Source organism: Labrus mixtus, chromosome 1 (genome assembly GCF_963584025.1).
Source record: "Labrus mixtus chromosome 1, fLabMix1.1, whole genome shotgun sequence".
NCBI lineage: Eukaryota > Metazoa > Chordata > Actinopteri > Labriformes > Labridae > Labrus > Labrus mixtus.
Window position 1 is genome coordinate 9081996 of NC_083612.1, and position 20641 is coordinate 9102636.

A 20641-nucleotide genomic window follows, 5' to 3' on the forward strand; every position below is an offset into this window, starting at 1 on the left:
ATGTGAAGATGTTATATGCTAAGTTTGCCTTTCATTGTTCTACAACTATGAAGTCTCTTGAGTTCTTGACTTCACAACTTTATCATCTGTCTCTTCATAGATAGTAGATTTCTCATGGATCCTAGAAACTCAAACTACAGATGTGTTGTGACATATATAAATGAAATTGATAGCCTGGATTGGATTATAAGTATCAGGAATCTAACTCGTCTTGTTTGTATTCTTTTACTCTTTACTTTTATCTGACAAGATGTTGACTTAAAAGGTTTCGTTTTCCTAGATGTTCTTATAGTTTCGTCGTCAGTCGCCCCCTCCTCTCTCTCTCTCTCTCTCTCTCTTTCTCTCTTTCTCTCTCCCTCTATTTTGGTGCTTCCTCGCGCTGCCAAGCCCCTGACGTAATGCTCCGCTGTTAATGATTAGCATGTGGAAACGGGCAGCGCGAGCCTCCCTGTGTCAAAGCTGACGACACTGAGCCGGAAACGGAATGCTGCTGTCTTAAAAGTAAAAGCAGAAATTTACAAATCGTGTAAGGTATGTAAACATAACTTTTTTGATGCAACTATGAAAACACAATACTCTCTAATAGTAGGCTATACATAATTCAAGGGATATACCAATATATTTTTTATTTGCAAAATATAAAGTATTTATTGACATAACAATAAATAGGAAATGCTACAAATTTACTGTTTTCAATTTTCAGCAAAACCATACAAACATGTTTTGTTATACATAGTCGCATGGTGAAAATTAGGATATTTTATTTGAATTGCACTGTCCGACTTAGGAGCACAAGTTTTTTTTTTCTAGACAGCATAAAAAAACGCAGATCTTTTTTGTTGTCGTCGTTTTGACTTATAATTTATTGCTGTCCCTTGTAATTCATTACACCATGCCCCTTGTTAGATCAGTGACACAAGTCTGAATTAGAATAATCTTAAAGTGGAAAATAAATATCTGGACCTGGAAAAAAAAAGATTTGACAGGAGGTCTGCCTGATTTTAGTAGAACGGTATTTCACTCCCATGTATGCTGCGAGTATATTATGGATGTGACAATAAATTTCAATCTTGAGGTCTAAATCTTCTAACACAAATTCTGCTGGTAAAAGAAAAAAGTCAAATATCAAATTATCTTTCATATTGAAAATTTAAAAACAATGAACTTATTAAGTTCCAGTTTTTAATTATAATTTATTTTCAATTTTTTTGTAAACAATCAAAACTTTTGGCTGGATCCGGTTCGTGGCAGCTTTGTGTGCTTTATTTTGAAAGTTAGCAACAGGAAGTTACGTCCTACTTACTGTCCAGCTTGACCGTGCCGTTTTAGACCAGAGCAGCCAAGCAAGCAATCCGTCTGCAGGAGAGAGAGAGAGAGAGAGAGAGAGAGAAAGAGAGCGAGAGAGAGAGAGAGAGAGAGAGAGCGAGAGAGACAGAGGAAAAGTTAGTCAAGATGGCAAATCTCACAGACCCGCAGTGAAGGGGCACCGCTCCCCGAAAAAAAAAAGCTGAGCCTGACGCCCGACCTGAAACAAACCAACGATGCGAACTGCTCCGGGAGGTAAGAACCGCCAACTTCAGTCCAACCGTTTCTATGACAATGGAAACATTGAAACAGAAGTTTACTCACCCTGCTTTATTCGTGTTTTGTGTTCGGTCTCTTTGGGTATTTCTTGAACAAAAACTAGACTTTGTGCTGATATCCCACAGCCGGCTAACGAACCCCTTTATGTGTTATTAGTAACGGTTTCTACGTCGTGTTGGCAACGGTTGTTAGGGACGGTAACTATACTGGCTTTAACTTACAGTGTTAAAGTTACAGCACTACGTTTTTTGGAGGAAGAAAAATGTCAAGTAAAGGTTAGATTAATTCGTTTTTCTTTGTACAAACTTGCTCACACACACACACACACACACACACACACACACACACACACACACACACACATCCGCCTACAGTCATTCCCTGTGTGCTGATGAAGCAAAGTGACAGTTTTAGACACCGGGAGTCTGCTCCTAGCTTCCTAGCTTCCTCTCACTCGGTTTAAAAAAACTCACTTCCACAGCCATTTAAGCGGGTCAGAATAGAAGTTTTATAGAGGTAACGTGTCATTAAATTAAAGGAGTGAAGTCTGAACAGCTCACAGCCCCTGCCAAAAGGACCGCCGCCGTCGATAACCCGGCGTCCCTTTCTGTGGAAAATTCCGGGATGCAGCGCTAGTAGCACCGACAGCTGTATTTTTAGGAATGGGTGGATACCAAAAACGAAATTTATTTATTTTTGTCCCGGTGGTGAATGCCACAAGCCTATGCGCATAGGCAGCAGCGAGGAGGCGACCTATAAATGCATGTATGAGTTTTTGAAGGCTGTTCCCCCCCCCCTCCCTCCATTGCAGCAGCACAAAGTCTGCAGAGCTGAAGCAACAGGGAGACTGTCGCATTTCCAGCGAGGCTGTCTTTCCTACTGCGCTGTAAAAAAGTCTGAAAGATGTGAAGAGAGATGTGCAGTATTATAGCTGCAGAGAGCATTGTCTGTTCAAACCTATTTTTTTTCCACCCTCCCCTAACTTCTAACATCCTCTTGCAGGCTTAAGAGGGATTCCCTGAAGAAAAATGCCAGTGAGGCTGAAGCTGATGTGACACAGAGTGTGCTGGAAGAAGGCTGACTCATCAAATATCAATCCCTCTGGGACTTAGCAGCCGAGAACAGTTCATATCAACTAATGCCGAGCTAGAAGGGCACCCCACACCCCCCGACCCCTTAACAACGGAGATTATCAAATAGAAGAAGACGTGCTGAAACTCCACCAGCAGGAATATACCCTGAAAACAGCTGCGGGTGAAACACATTTTGAGACTGCTGACCTGCTGTCCCTGCTGCAAAGACAGCTAAGAATGGCATCACAGTGCTTCAGCTGAAACCTCTGCTTGATTCCCCCCATATAGAAACATCAACCATCAGCCAGAAGAACACAGCCATCCTCCCGTAAGATTTACCCAAACCATCTTTGTAAAGTCTCTCTGAGTCACTCTCCACACCTCTTAGCCCAGCCCGCCACCAACACAGTCAGTCTGCCTACAATCCCGCCTCGCAGACCATGATGTTTCGCGATCAGGTGGGCGTGCTTGCAAGCTGGTTCAAGGGATGGAATGAGTGTGAGCAGACGGTGGCTCTGCTGTCCCTGCTGAAGAGAGTGAGCCGGACCCAGGCCCGCTTCCTGCAGCTCTGTCTGGAGCATTCCCTTGCCGAGTGCACCGAACTGCAGGTCCTGGAAGGAGAGGCCAACAGCCCAGGTAAGACGGCTGCACTGACACTGTTGAGTGCAACAACTCAACAAAATTTCTTTCAGCAGCAGTTGTTGCTAGAGCCAAACCGATGTGATTTTTTTGAGTCTGACAGTTATTCCTTTTTCAGAAGTGAAAAATTCTCCACACCTATATGGCGTCTGATAAAGTGAATTTTAAACTGAAATGAAAAAAATGAAATTCTACTCAGATTGTGCATCAATAAGACTTTGAAAATATACTCAAAGGCTAATTTTTTAAACTGTAACTCAATTGAGTTTAAGCTTTATTGGAATTAATACTTTTACTGTTTGTATACATTATTTAAAAAAGTGGTCATATCAGCAGATATTAGCTAATGCTCATATTGTTACCTGTGGAGGGCCATTATTGGCCGGATACTACCACCTGACAGATTCATCTGTCGGGCTGTAATTTTATCAGAAGATATAGTAGTTGTCATCATTCTTGTTTTCGAGGCAAACATCATCTAATAGTTTATGTCCTCATTTAATTATTTAAGATTGTATCTTTTTTTAGCTTTCAAGGACTTGTTTTCCAAAGGCACTGAAGTCTCTGGCCCTGGAACAAACACACAGGAGAGCACACATGTACAGGCTCCTCGCTAGCATTCGAATACATTTCCTGTCCTGAACATTCCTGAGGATCCATCGAGAGAAATAAATAGCTGAATCACTGCTGTTATGAAACTGCTCAAAGCGTAGCCAGTCGGTATGTGTATGTGGAAGGACACTGGGGTTGTGTATAGTGTTAACTCAGCTGGCACTGTTGCTGGCTGGAGACATCAGTCAGTCAGTCAGTCAGTGTGCCAGCCTATAGTGCTGTATCGCTCCCTGGGTTGGTATTGCGCCAAGGCACCCAAGGGGGGTTCTGGCTGGGTTTTGTTGCATCAGACTGCAGCGTGGCCATGGAAACAAAAACCCTGGCAACCAACTGGGCTCATGAAAAATAGAAAGAAGTGCTGCTGCTGGAGAGCATGTGTCTGTGTGTACCTATGGCAACATCTGCATTCAGCAACACATCTGATGGCTTACACTGGGCTGACATTATGGCCCTGCCCTGCAGAGACACTCACACACATTACATGGAGTTTCCATCAGTTTTTACAATGGGTAGTGGCAGCAGTTAATGCTGGCTGCTCTTTGTTATTGTTTAATATAAAGCTTGAGACATCAAAGCACACTACATGAAGTTTCCTCAGTCGACCCTCCCAACGTCAGGCTGGTTCAGACTGTCAGAGATCAAAGCAGATTGATGACATGGGGATGCGGTTGGGGGGGGGTGGGGGTGATGTCATCTTACAACTCAACAAAAGTATTTTTTTCTCATTTGTTGAAGTTTCAGAATACAGTGCATCATGTGTGAGTCAAAAGCCGTTTTCACATATGCACTCATAATATCTAGATAATATGCTCCTCACAACGGGGGACTTTCCCTGTCAGAGGGGAGGGGGGTCGGGGGATTTCCTGAGGTAAGACATGATGTAAATAAACAACGCGGAAGTAGCGGCCGAAGCAACAGAGTCCGCTACACAACGTTATAATGAGAATATTTGCCTTTATATCAATGCTATGTGTAATCCAATAGAATGGCAACATCCACAAAAGAGTGGAGAACAACATACTGACAAGCAGAAAACATAATGCAGCCGTTTCATTACGTGCACGGAGATCATAGTGGAGTCACTGTCTTGTTTTAATCGTACACTCTTTATGAATCGTTTTATTTCCCTGCTAGAAAGACTCTGATTTATGCTCTGGGTGGAAAAGAGACTTGACATGAATCAGACTTTTGATGAAAAGGGGCTAGCCTTTGGGGAATGTCTTTGTGACATGACTTAGCAGAAATGTTTGTGAGTCTTTTTTTTTTTTTTTTTTTGCTGTGGTTGGTATTTAGCGATTCAAAACGGTCACTTTTAAATCCAAACTGTGTTCAGTGAAGCACTAAACAGTAACACCTGAAACCCACATCACGGTATAATGCCACACCTGCCTTGTGATGACAGTAGGGATGTAAAGATGAATTGTAAAATCGTGATAAATCGATTCAAAGGTGTCAAGATTCACATCAGTACTCTGAAAAATGAATCGCAATAATATGGTGAGAATCAGCAGCTGTAGAGCAAGATTTTGAAATTGAGGACGCACCGCCGTCTTTTAAATCAGAGGTGGGAAGCATTTTGGATTCCCCAAGACAGAAAATGAAAGAGGTGGGAAGATAACAGACGAGACACAAACTGTGAGCAAATATTACAAGAAGACAGAGAACTACACAAATAGCACAACCAACATGATGCAGCATTTAATCCACACCACAACGAGGAGCTCCAATCACCTCCCCTTGTTGAGAGAAAACAAACATTAAAAGGCCAAATCACACTGACAAGCAGGTTTACAGCCCCTTAAGGAGTCTTTTTCACTCATAGTTTGTCTACAGTCTCACTTTGTAAAATAAATCATGAGAGAATTATATCGTGGACCCAGTATCATGAATCATATCGTGAGTTGAGTGAATCGTTACATCCCTAGATTACAGCTTAGTTTGAACTGAGCCTGTATAAAAATAAAAACAATAGCAAAAATCATGAAACAATGTTAAAGTGTCTGAAAGATGCCAGTGTTTATGATTCAGTCAGCGTATTCTGTGACCTACTTTTCTTTCAAATGATGAATCAAATTCCCTTTAAAGATCCAGTGTCATACATCGTTCTAGATCAGTTTAGGGCTTTTGTTATTTTAAATTTGTGCAGTCAAACTGAGGCAGTGTTGGCTATTTTGCGTAACATAATGAGAAACTAGATCCTTAGGAAATTCCCTGCTTAGGTGTTTTACCTCTAGACACACTGATGATGATCTGCTCTGTGTTTGTCATCAGGTCAGGGATTGACCATGTGTGCTAACCTTGAGGTTTCCAATCACATTGTAAAATCTTTGCTCCAGAAAAGTCCCTTTTTTATAGTTATGTCAATGACTTGATCAGAACAATTCAGACTCAAACTGAGACTCCTGGATTACCTTTCAATCTTTCCAAAATGTTATAATGATATGAATCTCCAGCTGTTGAAGGTCAAAATGAAGTCATCCTGGCGAACAACATAGTGCTGAGAGTTTGTAAACACTGAACGTTTTATGTTACTTTGTCAGTACTTTCTTTAATTGTCATTATAATCTTCATGTAAATGCAGTGACTGCTTACAGTACAGCTGTTGGCTTTTTGCGTATTCTGGTGACATGGACATAAGTATGCTGATGTGTAGAGCATGTTTTGATAAACTGAATTAGCTCTTATTTGGAGTAGAAAGTTGATCATACTCAGATAAACTAAGAAAGAGAACTGTAAAGAGCTGAGCTAGACACTAATCTTCCTGAAAACTTTTCACATATTTCATTCTTTTCTTCAGTGGCTTCGTAAATGTTAAACTGTTGACCTCAAATATTCTGTGCAACACACACTCTGTCGCTTTGGAGTCGGGCTAAAGTCGATTTTAATGAGCTTCTACCTTCTGTACCTCCAGATTAAACTTTGCGCCCCACCCTGGAGTTTTCTCCCACCTGTGTCAGCTTGTGGTCACTTCACGTCTGCTGATTCAGCGTCTTAAGGTGGAAGCTGCCGGCCTGTTTCAGCTCTGTAGACTTAACACAAGAACACACCACGCTGTTGAAAAGAGGGAGATTGAAAGGTTGTCTGGTGGTTACGTGATCCCTCTGGTATGTTGTGGTAGCTCGTTTGAGAGTAGATGTGCCAGAATAAGGCTGATACATCAGTCTGCTGTTTTACAAATCGCCCAGTGCAGATTTTTTATTGATTATAGAGGATTTTCCAGTTACCACAGCTATATGAGGAGCTTGTGAAGTCCAAAAGGATGCATTTTTGTTTTTGACCACGTCACTTTGAGCATTTTGTTAGAGTTTCTTAAATATGCATTAAAATCTTCAGTGGATAACATTGTTATTCTGTTGTCTTGAAATAGTCCACAGAAAGTGTTTTATTGAAACGTGTAACAAGAATAGAAATAAACCAAAACAAAATTAACAGCATCAGTTTTCTAAGTCTAAAAATAGACATTTAAAAGTTAAAACCTTTTAGTATCTGCTTCTGATTGTTAACAATTACAGACTTAATCAGTTCACAAACAAAAGCATGAGTATCTCACAGTTTGACTGAGCTTTTCTAAGTCCATAAGCACATATCTGAGGCATGGTGTTGGTGCGAGTGCAGAAATGAGAGCTGCAGGCTGTTAAAGGGTTAACCTGCAGCTGGAAGTCTTGGGCTGAGTGGAAAAGCGCAACTATTTGGAAAGCGCTGTACAAATGAATGGAATCCTCAGTGACCTACTTCTCCGAGCGGCTGAGAGGCTGCCTTGTTTTAGGACCCAGCGAGTGATGCGACTTTTATTTGCAAAATTCAGAAGCAAATGCATTGAATGTGGGATCTCTATCTCACTAAATGACAGGCAGAGATCCATCATACATGATTAACTTTTCATGTTATTTTTAGATTTTCATAGTAATCTTGAACCCCGTGAGTTATTGTAATTTTAACTATATGCTTTTACACTTCAGCATATCAGTCTGAACAGCCCACACCCCTACCAGATAACCTCACAGATTTGAATGTTCTTCGTGTGACAAGTTTCATTCCTGGTTTTGTTCTGTGATTCTTCTCTGATAGCCTGCAGCTTTTCAGTAGTAGTTATTGGGGAATGTAGCTTCCTGTTTTTCCTCCCCCTTGAGAAGAACAAAACTTATTTTGAGACAATCTCAAGAGACAATATCTGATCAACTTGACAGGACATGAGTAGGCGGCAGAGTACTGTTTTAAGGACGACACCCACACCCACACACATAGATGTACTTCCACAGACACACACACACAGGGTGTAGTAGAGTTCGTATGGGGTGGGGCTGAGACAGGACAGTGAGCCTGGTGTTCTGAATGACTAACTTCATTTTCCTGTGGTGTGGTGTACTGCTGACCTGGCCTGCACGCCTGTTTGAGCTGGAAGTAGTCAGGCAGAGATCCAGTATGTTAAAGCAGCTGTCTTTAGAGCTGAAGGGCAGAGATGTGGCTGCAGTCACTTTCACTGTGTGTTCACTTGAGAATTCATCCATTTTCCTGTCGTTACCCTAAAAATCCTTGAAGTTAGTCACTAGCTCTTTGAGTAGCTAACATAATACCCTTTAACATCGCATGGCCAAGACGGGACTGTTACGTCTCCTTTAGGCTTTGGCCTCCATGTTAATCTCACAGAGGCGTCATGGTGGGGCAAAGTCGTTCCGGGTAACAGAAGCGAAAAGGCGTCCCTTTAAATGTTGGAGCTAACAGCTAACAGGAACAGCGCTGTGTTTGTGTGTGTGTGCATGTCTGAGTGTGCATGCATATGAAGCTTGCGCTGTGTGTCTACACGTCATGCCTCTTGTGCTTCTACAACACTGTAATGCTTTGTAAGACACTCTGGGACACAAATATAACGCCATAGAGGAGTTCAATGTAATAGCACAACAATGAGGGAAACTCTATACAAAAAGGGAGTTTTCAAATCAACTTTATACAATTTCTGTATCAATATCATTTTTCTACTCTCCGATACCCATCCTGATAAATAAATAATTGTGTGAATTGACCTATATGCCAAGTACCAATCCAATACTATGTAATAATGCTATAACGCAATAATTAAAAAAAGCAACTGCTGTGTATTACTCACCCTTTGACATGGGATGGTTGCAATGGTTGTATGTAACACATAAACACCCAAATACAGAGAGTAACTATGCCAAACCACTTTCTTGTTTGATGTAGTTTGACAGTCAGTTGAAAAATAACACTAATTAAACATTGTAGAAAAAAAATGTCATAAAACTGTCAGTTTCTTTTGATACATCTATCTCTTTTGTGTCCTCCCAATAGGATCTGAGGGACTTTAACTTTAAAAATGCTTTATTCAGTGTTTCAGTTCAACTTCCAGGTTTGTTTGCTTTGGATGAGGAGAACTCACTGAATAATTCTGCTCCTGTTTTAATCCTTTTAACAATGAACACTGAAGGAGCCCTAACATGAAAGCAAGCAAAGCATATCGTAAGCAAAGCGTAACTGGAGCTCAGCTTGCAGCCCCCCAGTGTCTGACAACCACCCTTTTTTAACATAAAAAATCTTTATCCATTTTAGCTCTGAATATGTAGCCTATTGAGTTTGAACAGCAATTACAGTAATATATTCCAATATCCAATTGTTGTATTGACTAGATAACTCGTAGTTGGCACATTTTATGTCGTATAAGAGTAGTAATCTTTACATTTTAATGTTTTATTATCTTGTTTATTTACGTTTGTAACAAATCTTGGGATTTCCTCTGGATGCTTGAGATTAAATTTACACAACCTCAGGGGAGAATGTAAGTTTGAAGTGTTTTTTAAATCTAGGTCAAAATTTGACTTCCAGCTAAATTATCAATTTCATTGGAGCTGCAGGCACTAGCTTTATTTCTAATTTGCAGAGAAAAAGAGAGAGAGAAAGAATACCTCTTTGTCTGTGTGTAAGATGACTGACATGAAGGGAAAAGTCTGCATTGTATAATGACTAGCATTACTCAGTGAATTCCTGTTGAGCTCTCTGCCTAAACTAGGTCTGATGAAAACCTGGGCTGGAAATCAGCATTCCCGGCTGAGGCAGTAAACGGTTCCGGTTTTGGGGATACTGTCTAGGAATGTGGGCACGTCGAAGCACTCTTGAGTCAAGCACTCTGTGAGGCTGGACGGGGGCTTTTCCAGTGTGGGGGGAAAAAGACACAGTGGAAAAGGAAAACTGATTCCACCTTCAGTAGAGCTAAGGTCTCCTGAGTACACCGTGGTATTGCAGAGGGGAGGGTTAGACAGGGCAGGAGGAGGAGGGATGGGTGGGGCGTAGAAGGGGAAAAATGGAGGCACAGAGAATACTGGTACCATTTACAGCTGAAAGTCATTCACTACTTTCTCTGCCTGGTCTAACTTTCCCCAAGTCATGGTGTAAAACAGCACCTACACTGACAAACACACATTGAAAGAATATGACATTTGTCAATTGTAGTGTAGTGTAGAAAGCTTACTACAAGATCAGTACTGATGTAACTGGAAGCCCATATTCACAATAGCCTTATACCTTTTTAATACAGGGTATTTAGTTCAGTATATCATCATTTTTTTCTTAGTCCTTACTGTGGTTGAAGTTTCTGTATGCTTCCCTGGTACTGGGTTTGGACTCAGCTGGGTCAAACGTAGAGGGCGGCCTCTCTGATTGTCACTGTAGCAATCGGACAATCAGGGACTCTGACAATCAGACAAAACTTTCACAGTCTGATTGTCTTTTGTCTCTGATTGTCGGTCAAACCATTATCGTACGAGAAGACGATGCACCATGAAAATGATGAAATATATTGTTGACCAGTTTAAATTAAAAAAAAATGATTTAAAAAAAAAAAAAAAAAAAAAGGATGACAATTTGACTGAAGTCTTTTTTTAGTCCACTTGGCCTACATGAGACCCACACTCATACTAGCTGTATTTGTCAACATTGTTTCTAAAGGTGTCATTGGCAGTTCTGTCAAAGAGAGACAGAGAGAAAACTCTTGTCTCCGTCCAGACTATTTCATTGCACCCCCACATGAGCAAACAGTTTATTTCTGGAAGTTGACGGTGTGTTCTGTGAACTCGTTCTGAACCTCAGGAATGGGGACAGACAACCTGCCAAAACGAGCAGAGGGGAGGAAGCTTGTCCTTTCCCTTCAGTCTCTACAGCATAGGCTTTTTCTTTTCACTTCTCTCGTCCAGGTGTATGTGTGTGCTAGTGTGTCTATAAAAAGAGGAGGATGGAGAGAAACTTGGCCAGAAAGACTTCATGCTGTTTGAAGCTACTGGAAGCCTGCGACATGCCTGGTTCTTATATGTATGTCTGAGAGAGAAAGACGATGTGTGGATTATGCAATCAAGCGCTTCATACACCCTTGTGGTTTAGTTTCTCACTGCACTTGTTCATGCTTCTTTAGAACTTTGATCTTGGCTATATCCCACAAGCAAGTTGGATCACTACACCATGCATGTATCTGTGTATGTTTACACTGAACATCAGCCTACCAGACACGCTATCATCAGTCATGATTGAGTATCCAGTATACTGGCATTTATAAAGTGTTTCAAAACTAGCTGAAGACTAACTGAAAACAGAATTATAGAGATTTATGGAACATGAAATGAACAGTTTGGTGCATACTGTGGTTTTGGGGTGTGAAATGTGTTTTGTATGTTTTTCATAGAGCAGTGAAAAGATGAAAAACATTTTTTGGAAAGCCCAATTTGAAACACTGAACATCCACTCAGAGACCACAGTCATTAAAATATTTGCAAATGGTCAGTTAGTATTTTAATATAGAACAAAAGTAATATGTGAATACTGCCTTGACCTTTATTACAATGCACACATTAAGGAACGCTGTAGTAGGACTAAACCAATCTGATCTAAGTATATTATATCTACAGGAGTCAACACTTACAGAACTGGTCTAGTCCACTTGTAGTTGGTTCTGTGAGGCCCTTCAAGCCTCTGAAAAACCAAATCCACAAGAAGATATACCTATGTTCTTGATGATCTTATTTATAATGTCAACTCTTTAAAAGGATAAGAAATTACCTTCCAACCATTTTTGAAAATTTTTCGTTTAAAAGTTTTTGAAACATTTCTGATATGGGTGGGAAGGGGCGGCTCTGAGCATTATTATGCATGTCCCACCCAATGGAGTGCAAAAAAAACTACTCTGCTCCTGCTCAATCCGCCTTTGGAGCCAACTCCTCACTGCATTAGCTTGCTAACTATATACGGCTTGTAGTCTATCCATCTATCTATCAATCAGTCTTATCTCCCTAACCCCAGAGAGTAGCTGCCCTATCCCCATCCCTATATGAACTGAGATAACTTTATTATCGCAGTTTAGCAAATGGACAACATCCAAACAACACACTTTCAAAGATGTACAGGTGGAACTTCTGCATGTTGCTGACTGTCTGAGATATTCACTGAAATATGATTGTGTTTAACCAAATAGAGTACAATTATTTAGTTTTACCCGATTGCCTTATTTACCTTTTGTATGCAAAGTTATCCGTTTGTGAATTAAGACAGTCAGAATAAAAGCTCTAAAAAATAGAATATCGCTGTATAAACAAGACCAAAAATAAAACATGAAGTTGAAAAGAGTGTTTATTGACTTCCTTCCAAGAGAGCAGATGATTCAAATAGACCCGTGTGTTTAGAAGAGAGAGAGCGTGAGTTCAAGACAGAATGAGAGAGGGTGAGAACAGGTGAGAGATACCAGTCTGCCTCATAGATGACAAGTCAGTCTCGTCCTGACCAGACCAGACAAACAGGCATATAATGTTTCCCCACATAGCTGTCCAGACCCCTCGGCCCAGCCCTTCCCCATCCCCACCCCGCTCTCAGGCAGCTGGCTGTGCTATACAGTGCACTTCTTGTGTGAGAGGCTGTTTAAGCTCAGGAGCCATCCAGTCTTAGCTGCACAGACAAGCAGGTCTGTACACACAACAAGGTTGGACACAGGATAACATCAGTTTGACTTGGAATAAGAAACAAGTTGGTCTTAGGCTGCCCACTGTCAGTTAGCAAGTAAAATATAAAACCCAAACACTTTCACATTTCAAAAGCATATCCTAACATGTTAGAAACAACCATCAAAGTATCTGAAATGATTACTCAAAAAGACAAAATAACTTGGTAATAGATTTCCATTGTTGCATCTCAAATCACAATAAAACAGATCAATTGGTCCTAATTTCACATTTGCAGCAAGAATGTTATGGCAGACTGCTGATCTCGAACCTCTCAATCTAAAAGAAATAGTTTTATGACTCTGATGTTGTACAAGAAAGAACTGTTGAATCTTGGTCAATGTAGAATTCATGAGTGTGGTGTCATTAAATTTGAGTGGATGCCATTACAATTTACGAGTGAACCTAATAAGATGGCCACTGAGTGTGTTCTGAACAAAAAATACTCAACGAAGTTGCAGATAAATCCATGATAAGCCATTATCTGCAGGCTCTTCAGATATGTTTTAGAACAGGGTAGCTTAAGAGCTCAAATTGTGTTGGTTCACAGCAACTCTTTTTATTTCTTACATAGCATTAGAAAGCAAAGGATATCTAAATATGAGTATGTATGCTATCACAAAATTAAGGCAGTGATAGTTTTAGTTTGCCAGTCCTCGACAGCTGAGCCAAAAACTTTATGTGCAGCTCTGCTTCAGCCTCAGCTGTGTCTCTGACTGTCCACTCTGTCCTCACTTGAATGGACGCTGACAGTGGAGACTCAGCATGGCGCCGCCGACCACACTCGTTTCCTTCTGATCGTTTGACACTCTCTTGGCCAGGACACACGGACTGACATCAGCAGAACCAGCCAGTGAGAGAGCCCCATGGTAACAGTTGCTGTGGCGGCCATACAGCAGCAGTCTTTGAATCCCCCTCCGGGTGGAAATGACCTCATCCATAACAAACTCCTCCAGGAAGCTGTGTTCACTTCCTGCTTGAAGACTCACCAAGGTGCTTATTTCCAGGCCAAAGCTGCATTCAGCTCTGACAAAATGTAGCAACATCTTAATCTTAGTGGAAACGATGGTTGTGTATGCTGTGTGATAAAAGCACACTGCCTTATCAATACATTGGGTTTTATAAACAAGTCGAGAGGGTTCAACACATCCCCAAAATAAAAGACACCATAACTTAAAGAATGACTGACAGTTTCACAATTTGAACCTTGTTTTCAACCGGGACAGCAACAGAAATGTTTCCATCATTTGCAGATTAGAGGTACCACAGGTGAAATTTGTCCATTACATAGCAGCAAAAATTTATTTTGAATGTTTTAGTAGTGAACAGAATTGCTCTTCTCTTCATACTATGCCAGTTAGCATTGTTCACTTTGAAACTGGTTATTGATTTGCCAAGTAGAATACAGATCTCATCATCTAGAGCTGTTGTGTTGTTGAGGTTTTTCTGAATGGGGCCTTGTGTGTGTTTGCACTGCATCTACTCGCATGCTCTTACAACCAAATGTAACCCAGGCTGTGGCCAGCCGAGGTTGCTGGCTAAACCGGTCAGTCCCAGACATCAAATACTTGAATGTACGTCACAAGTTGATGCTTTTTGCATCAATGGCCTGTACAAAGAGAGCATTGCAGGAGTGACCAGTGACTGCAGACCTGACCGCAGACAGGAGACTTTGTGGTCATATCAGTGGGTTTAGTGTTGTTAGTGTTATTGCATGATTAGTCACAGTGCTGCAGTTCTGAATATAAAAATCCCATTTGACCATAAGTTGACACAAGGAAGGCCAATCACAGAATTGGTATGTTGATATTGGAGATCCATTTTGCACCATTGTTCCGCTTGTGTATGCAATTTATGTATAGCATTTAAAGCTCTCTAGTGAAAGCCAGATCTCTAAATCAAGTGTAAAAGCATTATTTTTTGTGCTCAGATCAGGTCAGTGCTGCACACTTTATAGTTTTGTTTGTGATTAAGCATTCAAAATAAGAAGACACAAAAGAGGCCTTCTTCAAGCAGACTGAAACTTTCCCTTTCTTTTTAACTTCTCATGTCTATGATTGGTGTGTTGTTGTTTGGCAGACCACAGTACTAAAGCTCTAAGACACATCCCTATAAAATTCACAAATAAACCAGGAACAATTACCCAACCCACACCAGCAATACTGTTCTCTCTATGTGTGTGTGTAGGTGTGTGTAGGTGTGTGTAGGTGTGTGCGTGTAGGTGTGTGTGTGTAGGTGTGTGTGTGTGTGTGTGTGTGTGTGTGTGTGTGTGTGTGTGTGTGTGTGTGTGTGTGTGTGTGTGTGTGTGTGTGTGTGTGTGTGTGTGTGTGTGTGTGTGTGTGTGTGTGTGTGTGTGTGTGTGTGTGTGTGTGTAGGTGTGTGTGTGTGTGTGTGTGTGTGTGTGTGTGTGTGTGTGTGTGTGTGTGTGTGTGTGTGTACCCTTTTGGAAGTGTGTTCCGCTTCCCAGCAAGTACGGAAATAAACCTATTCTGCAGAAAGGAAAATAATTATCACTCTTGTACAAAGGAAGGGGGGCTTTGAGTTGAGACAGACAGAGAAATGGAGAGGTAGAGAGAGCGGCTGATGAGCTCCTGACTGCCATTTCCTTAAATAGAGTTGTGGGCTTCTCCGGTCCAGCCCTGGCAGAGCGGAGGATCACATTCCTGGCATAGCTGTGATCGCCACATTCAGAGCTTTCCAATACTGTAGTTCTACGTACGCTTCCCCAGGTAGACTGCAGATACTCTCCCCTTCTTCTAGCCCCCACCCTGCATCCTCCAGACCTCCAACCACCAGTTACTACTAAAGCAGGGGAGAAAAGGGGATGTTGATGAAAGACTCAAGAGGAAGTGGGAACAGAGGGGGGTTGGAGTAAGGGATAGCAAAGAATTGTTCTCCATTCATAGTGCAGCCATGTCCTTTACAAGGAACACCCCCCACCCACCCACCCACTCCTGGGAAATAGATGAGACAATACAAAAAAACATCCAGCCTCTTCATTCACAAAAAAAACAGACAATAGGACATAGTTTATATAGGCTGCAAGAAATAGTCCTGGAGGTAAAAAGGATATAGATATCTGTGCTGTAGATGTACCACAATGGGAACCTATTTTTTCTGGCTGAAGTAAAACCCACTCCCACTTATCAAATGTAACATTAATATTGTAGATAAAGCAACTTCTCTGTGTGTGAGCGAAGAGGAATCGTACCTGTGAACCACCATGACTTGCTTCTGCCTGCCTTTCTCTGACAGAAAATATAATTGATAATCATTTTGGCAAGAGACGAGGAGTTCTTTGGTTGATGTTTCAGTCTCATCTTTTACTGCTACTGAAGTTTGATGTTATCTGTGTGAAGTGCTGAAGTCTGCAACGTTTGTGTTTATCATAAAAAGTTGTCTGACATTGCATAAAGGATTTAAAATAATGTTGAATCAGTCAATGAATTAAAATAATTTCATCAATAGAATGGGGTAGATTGATGGCAAATGCAATTTTTTGATAATCACTTTGAAAGCAGAGGAGAACAGTTGTAATGGTAGGTTTTTTTTTCTGAACAGGCAGCACATTTAAAGTAACAGAACCACCTGGGATTCTGGATGGAGCAGACCAGGTTTGAATAAGGCTCATAGTGGATGTGGGATGATGTCAGACATGTCGTAGCGAATTCTACCCTGATGAAGCCAAAACAAAAAAAAACTGCATGCTGGGGAGAAGCATGCAGTTTTCCTTTTCCTTTTCCTTCTGAAAGGAGACTTCCAGGCAGGTGCTTCCCTCTTTAGAAAGATATGCACACATCTTGGCCGCTGTCAGTGTAAATAAATAAGCATTGAAGAAGTAAAGAGCTACTTTACAGGACTCTACAGCAGCACATCTGCATAAACACACAGAGACTTGTTGACAATTTAAAAACCAGATGAGAGCAATCTTTTTTTAATGTTCTCTAAATTGAGCAGGTGTGCTGGCTGTGATAATGCCAGACTGCTATGAAAAGGTGTTCCTCTTCCTGTTCTATTATTAGTCACAGGAATCTGTCTCTGTTTAAGCATCCTGGATACACTACACTCCATCTCACACTGATTTCATTCAGGAGAAGGTCACTTGTGATATAGACACAAGGGATAGTGGTCTTTATTTGGACATTTGTATTATTTCTTTAAATTAGAGAACCAGAAAATGACATTACATACATTTTTAGACCTCTTTCTTAATCTCCGGTTGAAAGGGTGTTTTTAAACCTTAAGTATTTTTTTTATTAATGTTAAACATTCACTTAACTGTGAAACTGGCTGTGAATAAAATAGCAGGGTCATTGAAACAGATTTGGGCAGGATGATTCATATTGGTAGCTGTGTGTTGGATGACCACCTTACTTTTCTTTGACTCTGTGCTAATGCAGTGTTAGCATCAAAGATGAGAACCACTAGAAATTTAGATTTTGGACATTCATGCACATCACATCTGCACTGTTCATATTCAGCAGGGTAAGATCAAGTATGTGTGTTGTAACAAGCTCCCGTGTTGAAAGTTTCACTTGCGACGCTTCTCTCTGTTAACATATATATCAGGCGCTACTCGCACTATTTAAGTGATAGATGGGAAACTGATCTTTATCAGTGTAGGGGAAAAAAATAGAATTCAAACATGGTTGGCAATTAAATCTGGGTGGCCCACCCAATTGTAATCAATGTCCAAAATATTTCCACACATCTGTTTTTTTCCCCGAGAGAGGAGTGAATATATTCTTCATCCTCGGCTGCTTGCCGCTAGAGTAGTTTGGAAGTTCAGGATGACACGCTGCAGGAAACTGCCAAAAAATAAAAATGTATCTTAAAGGTAACAATGAAGATGATGTATCAATTGGTTGGACCTTTGTTCAACCAATCAATGGATTAATCCAGATGTTACACCCCTAGAATGGATGTATATCAGTCATGTTTATTTGAAATGATCTATTGTCCAAACATCCAAATCAGAGCAGCATGTGCAACAGAGACTAAGCACGTGGTAGAAGAATAAATCACCTGTTGGTTTCCTGACTGTTTGACTGCTTGTCTCCTCTTGCTCGGCTTCACCTGTCAGACATGATAATTGAGATGGACATGGTGAAATGTTCCCCTCTTTGCTCTTCCTTTTTTGTCGCCACTCTCTTAGCAGACACTCCTCAGTTGAACTGTCTTGATAAAACTTGCCCTCATATTGACCTCAGAAACTGACGCTGACCTCAAGAGAATGACCTTTATTCCAGGATTCTTAAGCAGATGCAAAAGTGAAGATTTTTAAAATGAATTCTAGTTACGTCAAGGTCTGCATAATAATGTGCAACAGAAAAGAGAGCCTTAAAAAAGTCAACTATGACTCTTGCCCCTATCCTGCTTTTCATTTGCACATATAAATAATAGCAATAACCAAATATGTAGCTTGTCTGGATTTTGCTGAGTTACAAAAAAAATGAAAGACTGTCTTTTCCATGGCTATAGGTAATAAACAAGGCTGCACATCAGACTTACTGTATTGAGTACAGCTAGCCTCAGTAAGGTTATACATTTTTAAATTGAGATTTTTAACTGTGGAATTCTGCATTTCCGTGTGCAAGTTTTCTGAGTGCTGGCTTGATGATCTCAATATGAAAAATATGTTCCATATCGCTCACTTGTTTTAACAGCTTTGAGGCTGACATGAACGGTTTCTAACTCTTGTCTGATATATTCTTAATAAGGAAATGTCACTACTTCCCTTTGTTTTGTTAAAACACATTCTGGCAAAGAGCTAACCTTTTCTTTGGGATTTTTAAAAACCAGACGGGACAGGAGTAAACAGACCCCTCTCCACAGTCGGTTATGTGTCAGTAGGTCAGGATGAGGCCAAGGTCAGATGCCACAACTCGGTCTCTGTCTTTCTGATGCAGTCTCTCTTTGTCCTCTATCTGTTTTATTCTTTCCCTTTCTCCAAGTTAATTTTTTCCATTCCATTTATTGCATGTTTGATCAGCTTTACTCGTTTATTTTGAAATCTCCTCGCTCTTTCTTTTCTCTCCATTTCAGAGGAAACTTGTTGACACCAGTGAACTTTCCAGACTTTCTTTCTAGAACATGTATCTTCCCCCTTCCTTTTCCCACCCCCTTCTCACAACTTGCATATACGTGTGTGTGTGTGTGTGTGTGTGTGTGTGTGTGTGTGTGTGTGTGTGTGTGTGTGTGTGTGTGTGTGTGTGTGTGTGTGTGTGTGTGTGTGTGTGTGTGTGTGTGTGTGTGTGTGTGTGTGTGTGTGTGTGTGTGTGTGTGTGTGTGTGTGTGTGTGTGTGTGTGTGTGTGTGTGTGTGTGTGTGTGTGTGTGTGTGTGTGTGTGAGAGAAGAGAGTACATTCAGGGCCCTACAGCTTGTGTTAGGGCCTGTGGGAGCCTGCTTGCACTTCTTGTCAGGACATGGACCCTGTCTCTCCCGTTCTCTCTCTCCCTTTTTCTCTCTAAGGGTGGGGTGAAGCTGTGTTTAACATTAGATCATATATTTTGTGTACCACACCTCTTTCACTGTAGATACTCTGTCCAACCAGCTCCTCATTTTCTCCTTGCTCACTGTTACTCTCTCAGTAGTTTGTCAGTTGTCTTGTGTTTCTTGTATCATCAAGTGTTTTCTTTCTTATTTGAGTATCTTTTGTTGCCTTAGTGTCCCTTGTTTTCTTATCTCTTTTCTTTCTTCGATTTTTTTTATACCGTTTCATCAACACTACCTTCTGCATGTTTGGTTTCTCTTGACTTCTTTTTTACTCCCATTCGCTGCTGTAGGTCTAACTTTAATCACTACTGCATGAAGTGAGGATGTGTGAATGTGATGTTTCCATGTGCTTAGCAGAAAGTTATTCAAACTGACCACAAAGATGGCAGCTTTCCCCATTTAAGTGTTAACTCTGTAGTGTAGTCCAGTTGTGCCACCCTGAGCTCTACTACTTGTCTGTTGTTGATGTGTTCTGGTCCGACTTGGTATCAAGTCAAGACCAAAGCTGTTCAAACTGATCGCTGCAGGACTAGGATAATCCCTGTAGCTACTTTTAAGGGTTCAAAATGCTTCTCCAATAAATGAAAGGCCAATGCAAAATGATATTTAACATATCACTAACTCTGCATCGATACAATTATTTGATAAAAGAAGGGGGTCACGATCAATTTCAGACCATATCATGTACCCATTAAGCACAATCAGCTACATTTCACTTAAAGAATTTGTTTTTCTGTGTTTAAAATTCTATTACTGAAATGTTTCTGACATTAAAATGAAAAAAAATATCTCTTAAACAAAAATAACAAAGACCTGTGTGTCACTGTAAAGTGCCACATTTTTCTAAATATGTTCAGATGTAGTTTTGTCTGACATGATGGGATTTAAATCGTGGCACATGGTGATGCAGTGAAGAATTTACCCTTTTCATTTTTTTTGCTGGGATCTTGATTTTTCTATATAGAGGGGTTAGGACAAACTTTTGTCAGAAACAGAGCGGCATCATAGCGAGAGAGAGAGAGAGAAACAGACAGAGAGACACAGAGCTGTTGTCCCGGTTAGATCACTTCGAGCAGCACACAGAAATATTTGACACCGTCCTGTTTACCGTTAAATATGCTGATAGAAAAAAAAGTGCATCGGGCTGAAATTATACTTAGCTCTTATCTCTGCCTGTGTGCTCCTTGTAAAATCTCCATCAGCAGCACATTTCATAAAGTTATCAAAACTGCACAGCTCCCATTTGTT

General features: G+C 40.7%; 1 protein-coding gene across 4 annotated transcripts in view; it reads left to right on the forward strand.

Moving 5' to 3' along the window:
* Window positions 1-837: 837 nt before the first annotated feature.
* The window catches only part of samd4a (sterile alpha motif domain containing 4A), a 51792-nt gene continuing 31988 nt past the window's right edge, over window positions 838-20641 (forward strand). For all 4 annotated transcript variants that reach the window (XM_061056574.1, XM_061056613.1, XM_061056700.1 and 1 more), the window contains exons 1-2: window positions 838-1560; window positions 2587-3293. In XM_061056574.1, coding sequence (XP_060912557.1) covers window positions 3098-3293 — 196 coding nt within the window. In that variant the 5' untranslated portion in view covers window positions 838-1560; window positions 2587-3097. The remainder of the gene's footprint in view (window positions 1561-2586; window positions 3294-20641) is intronic.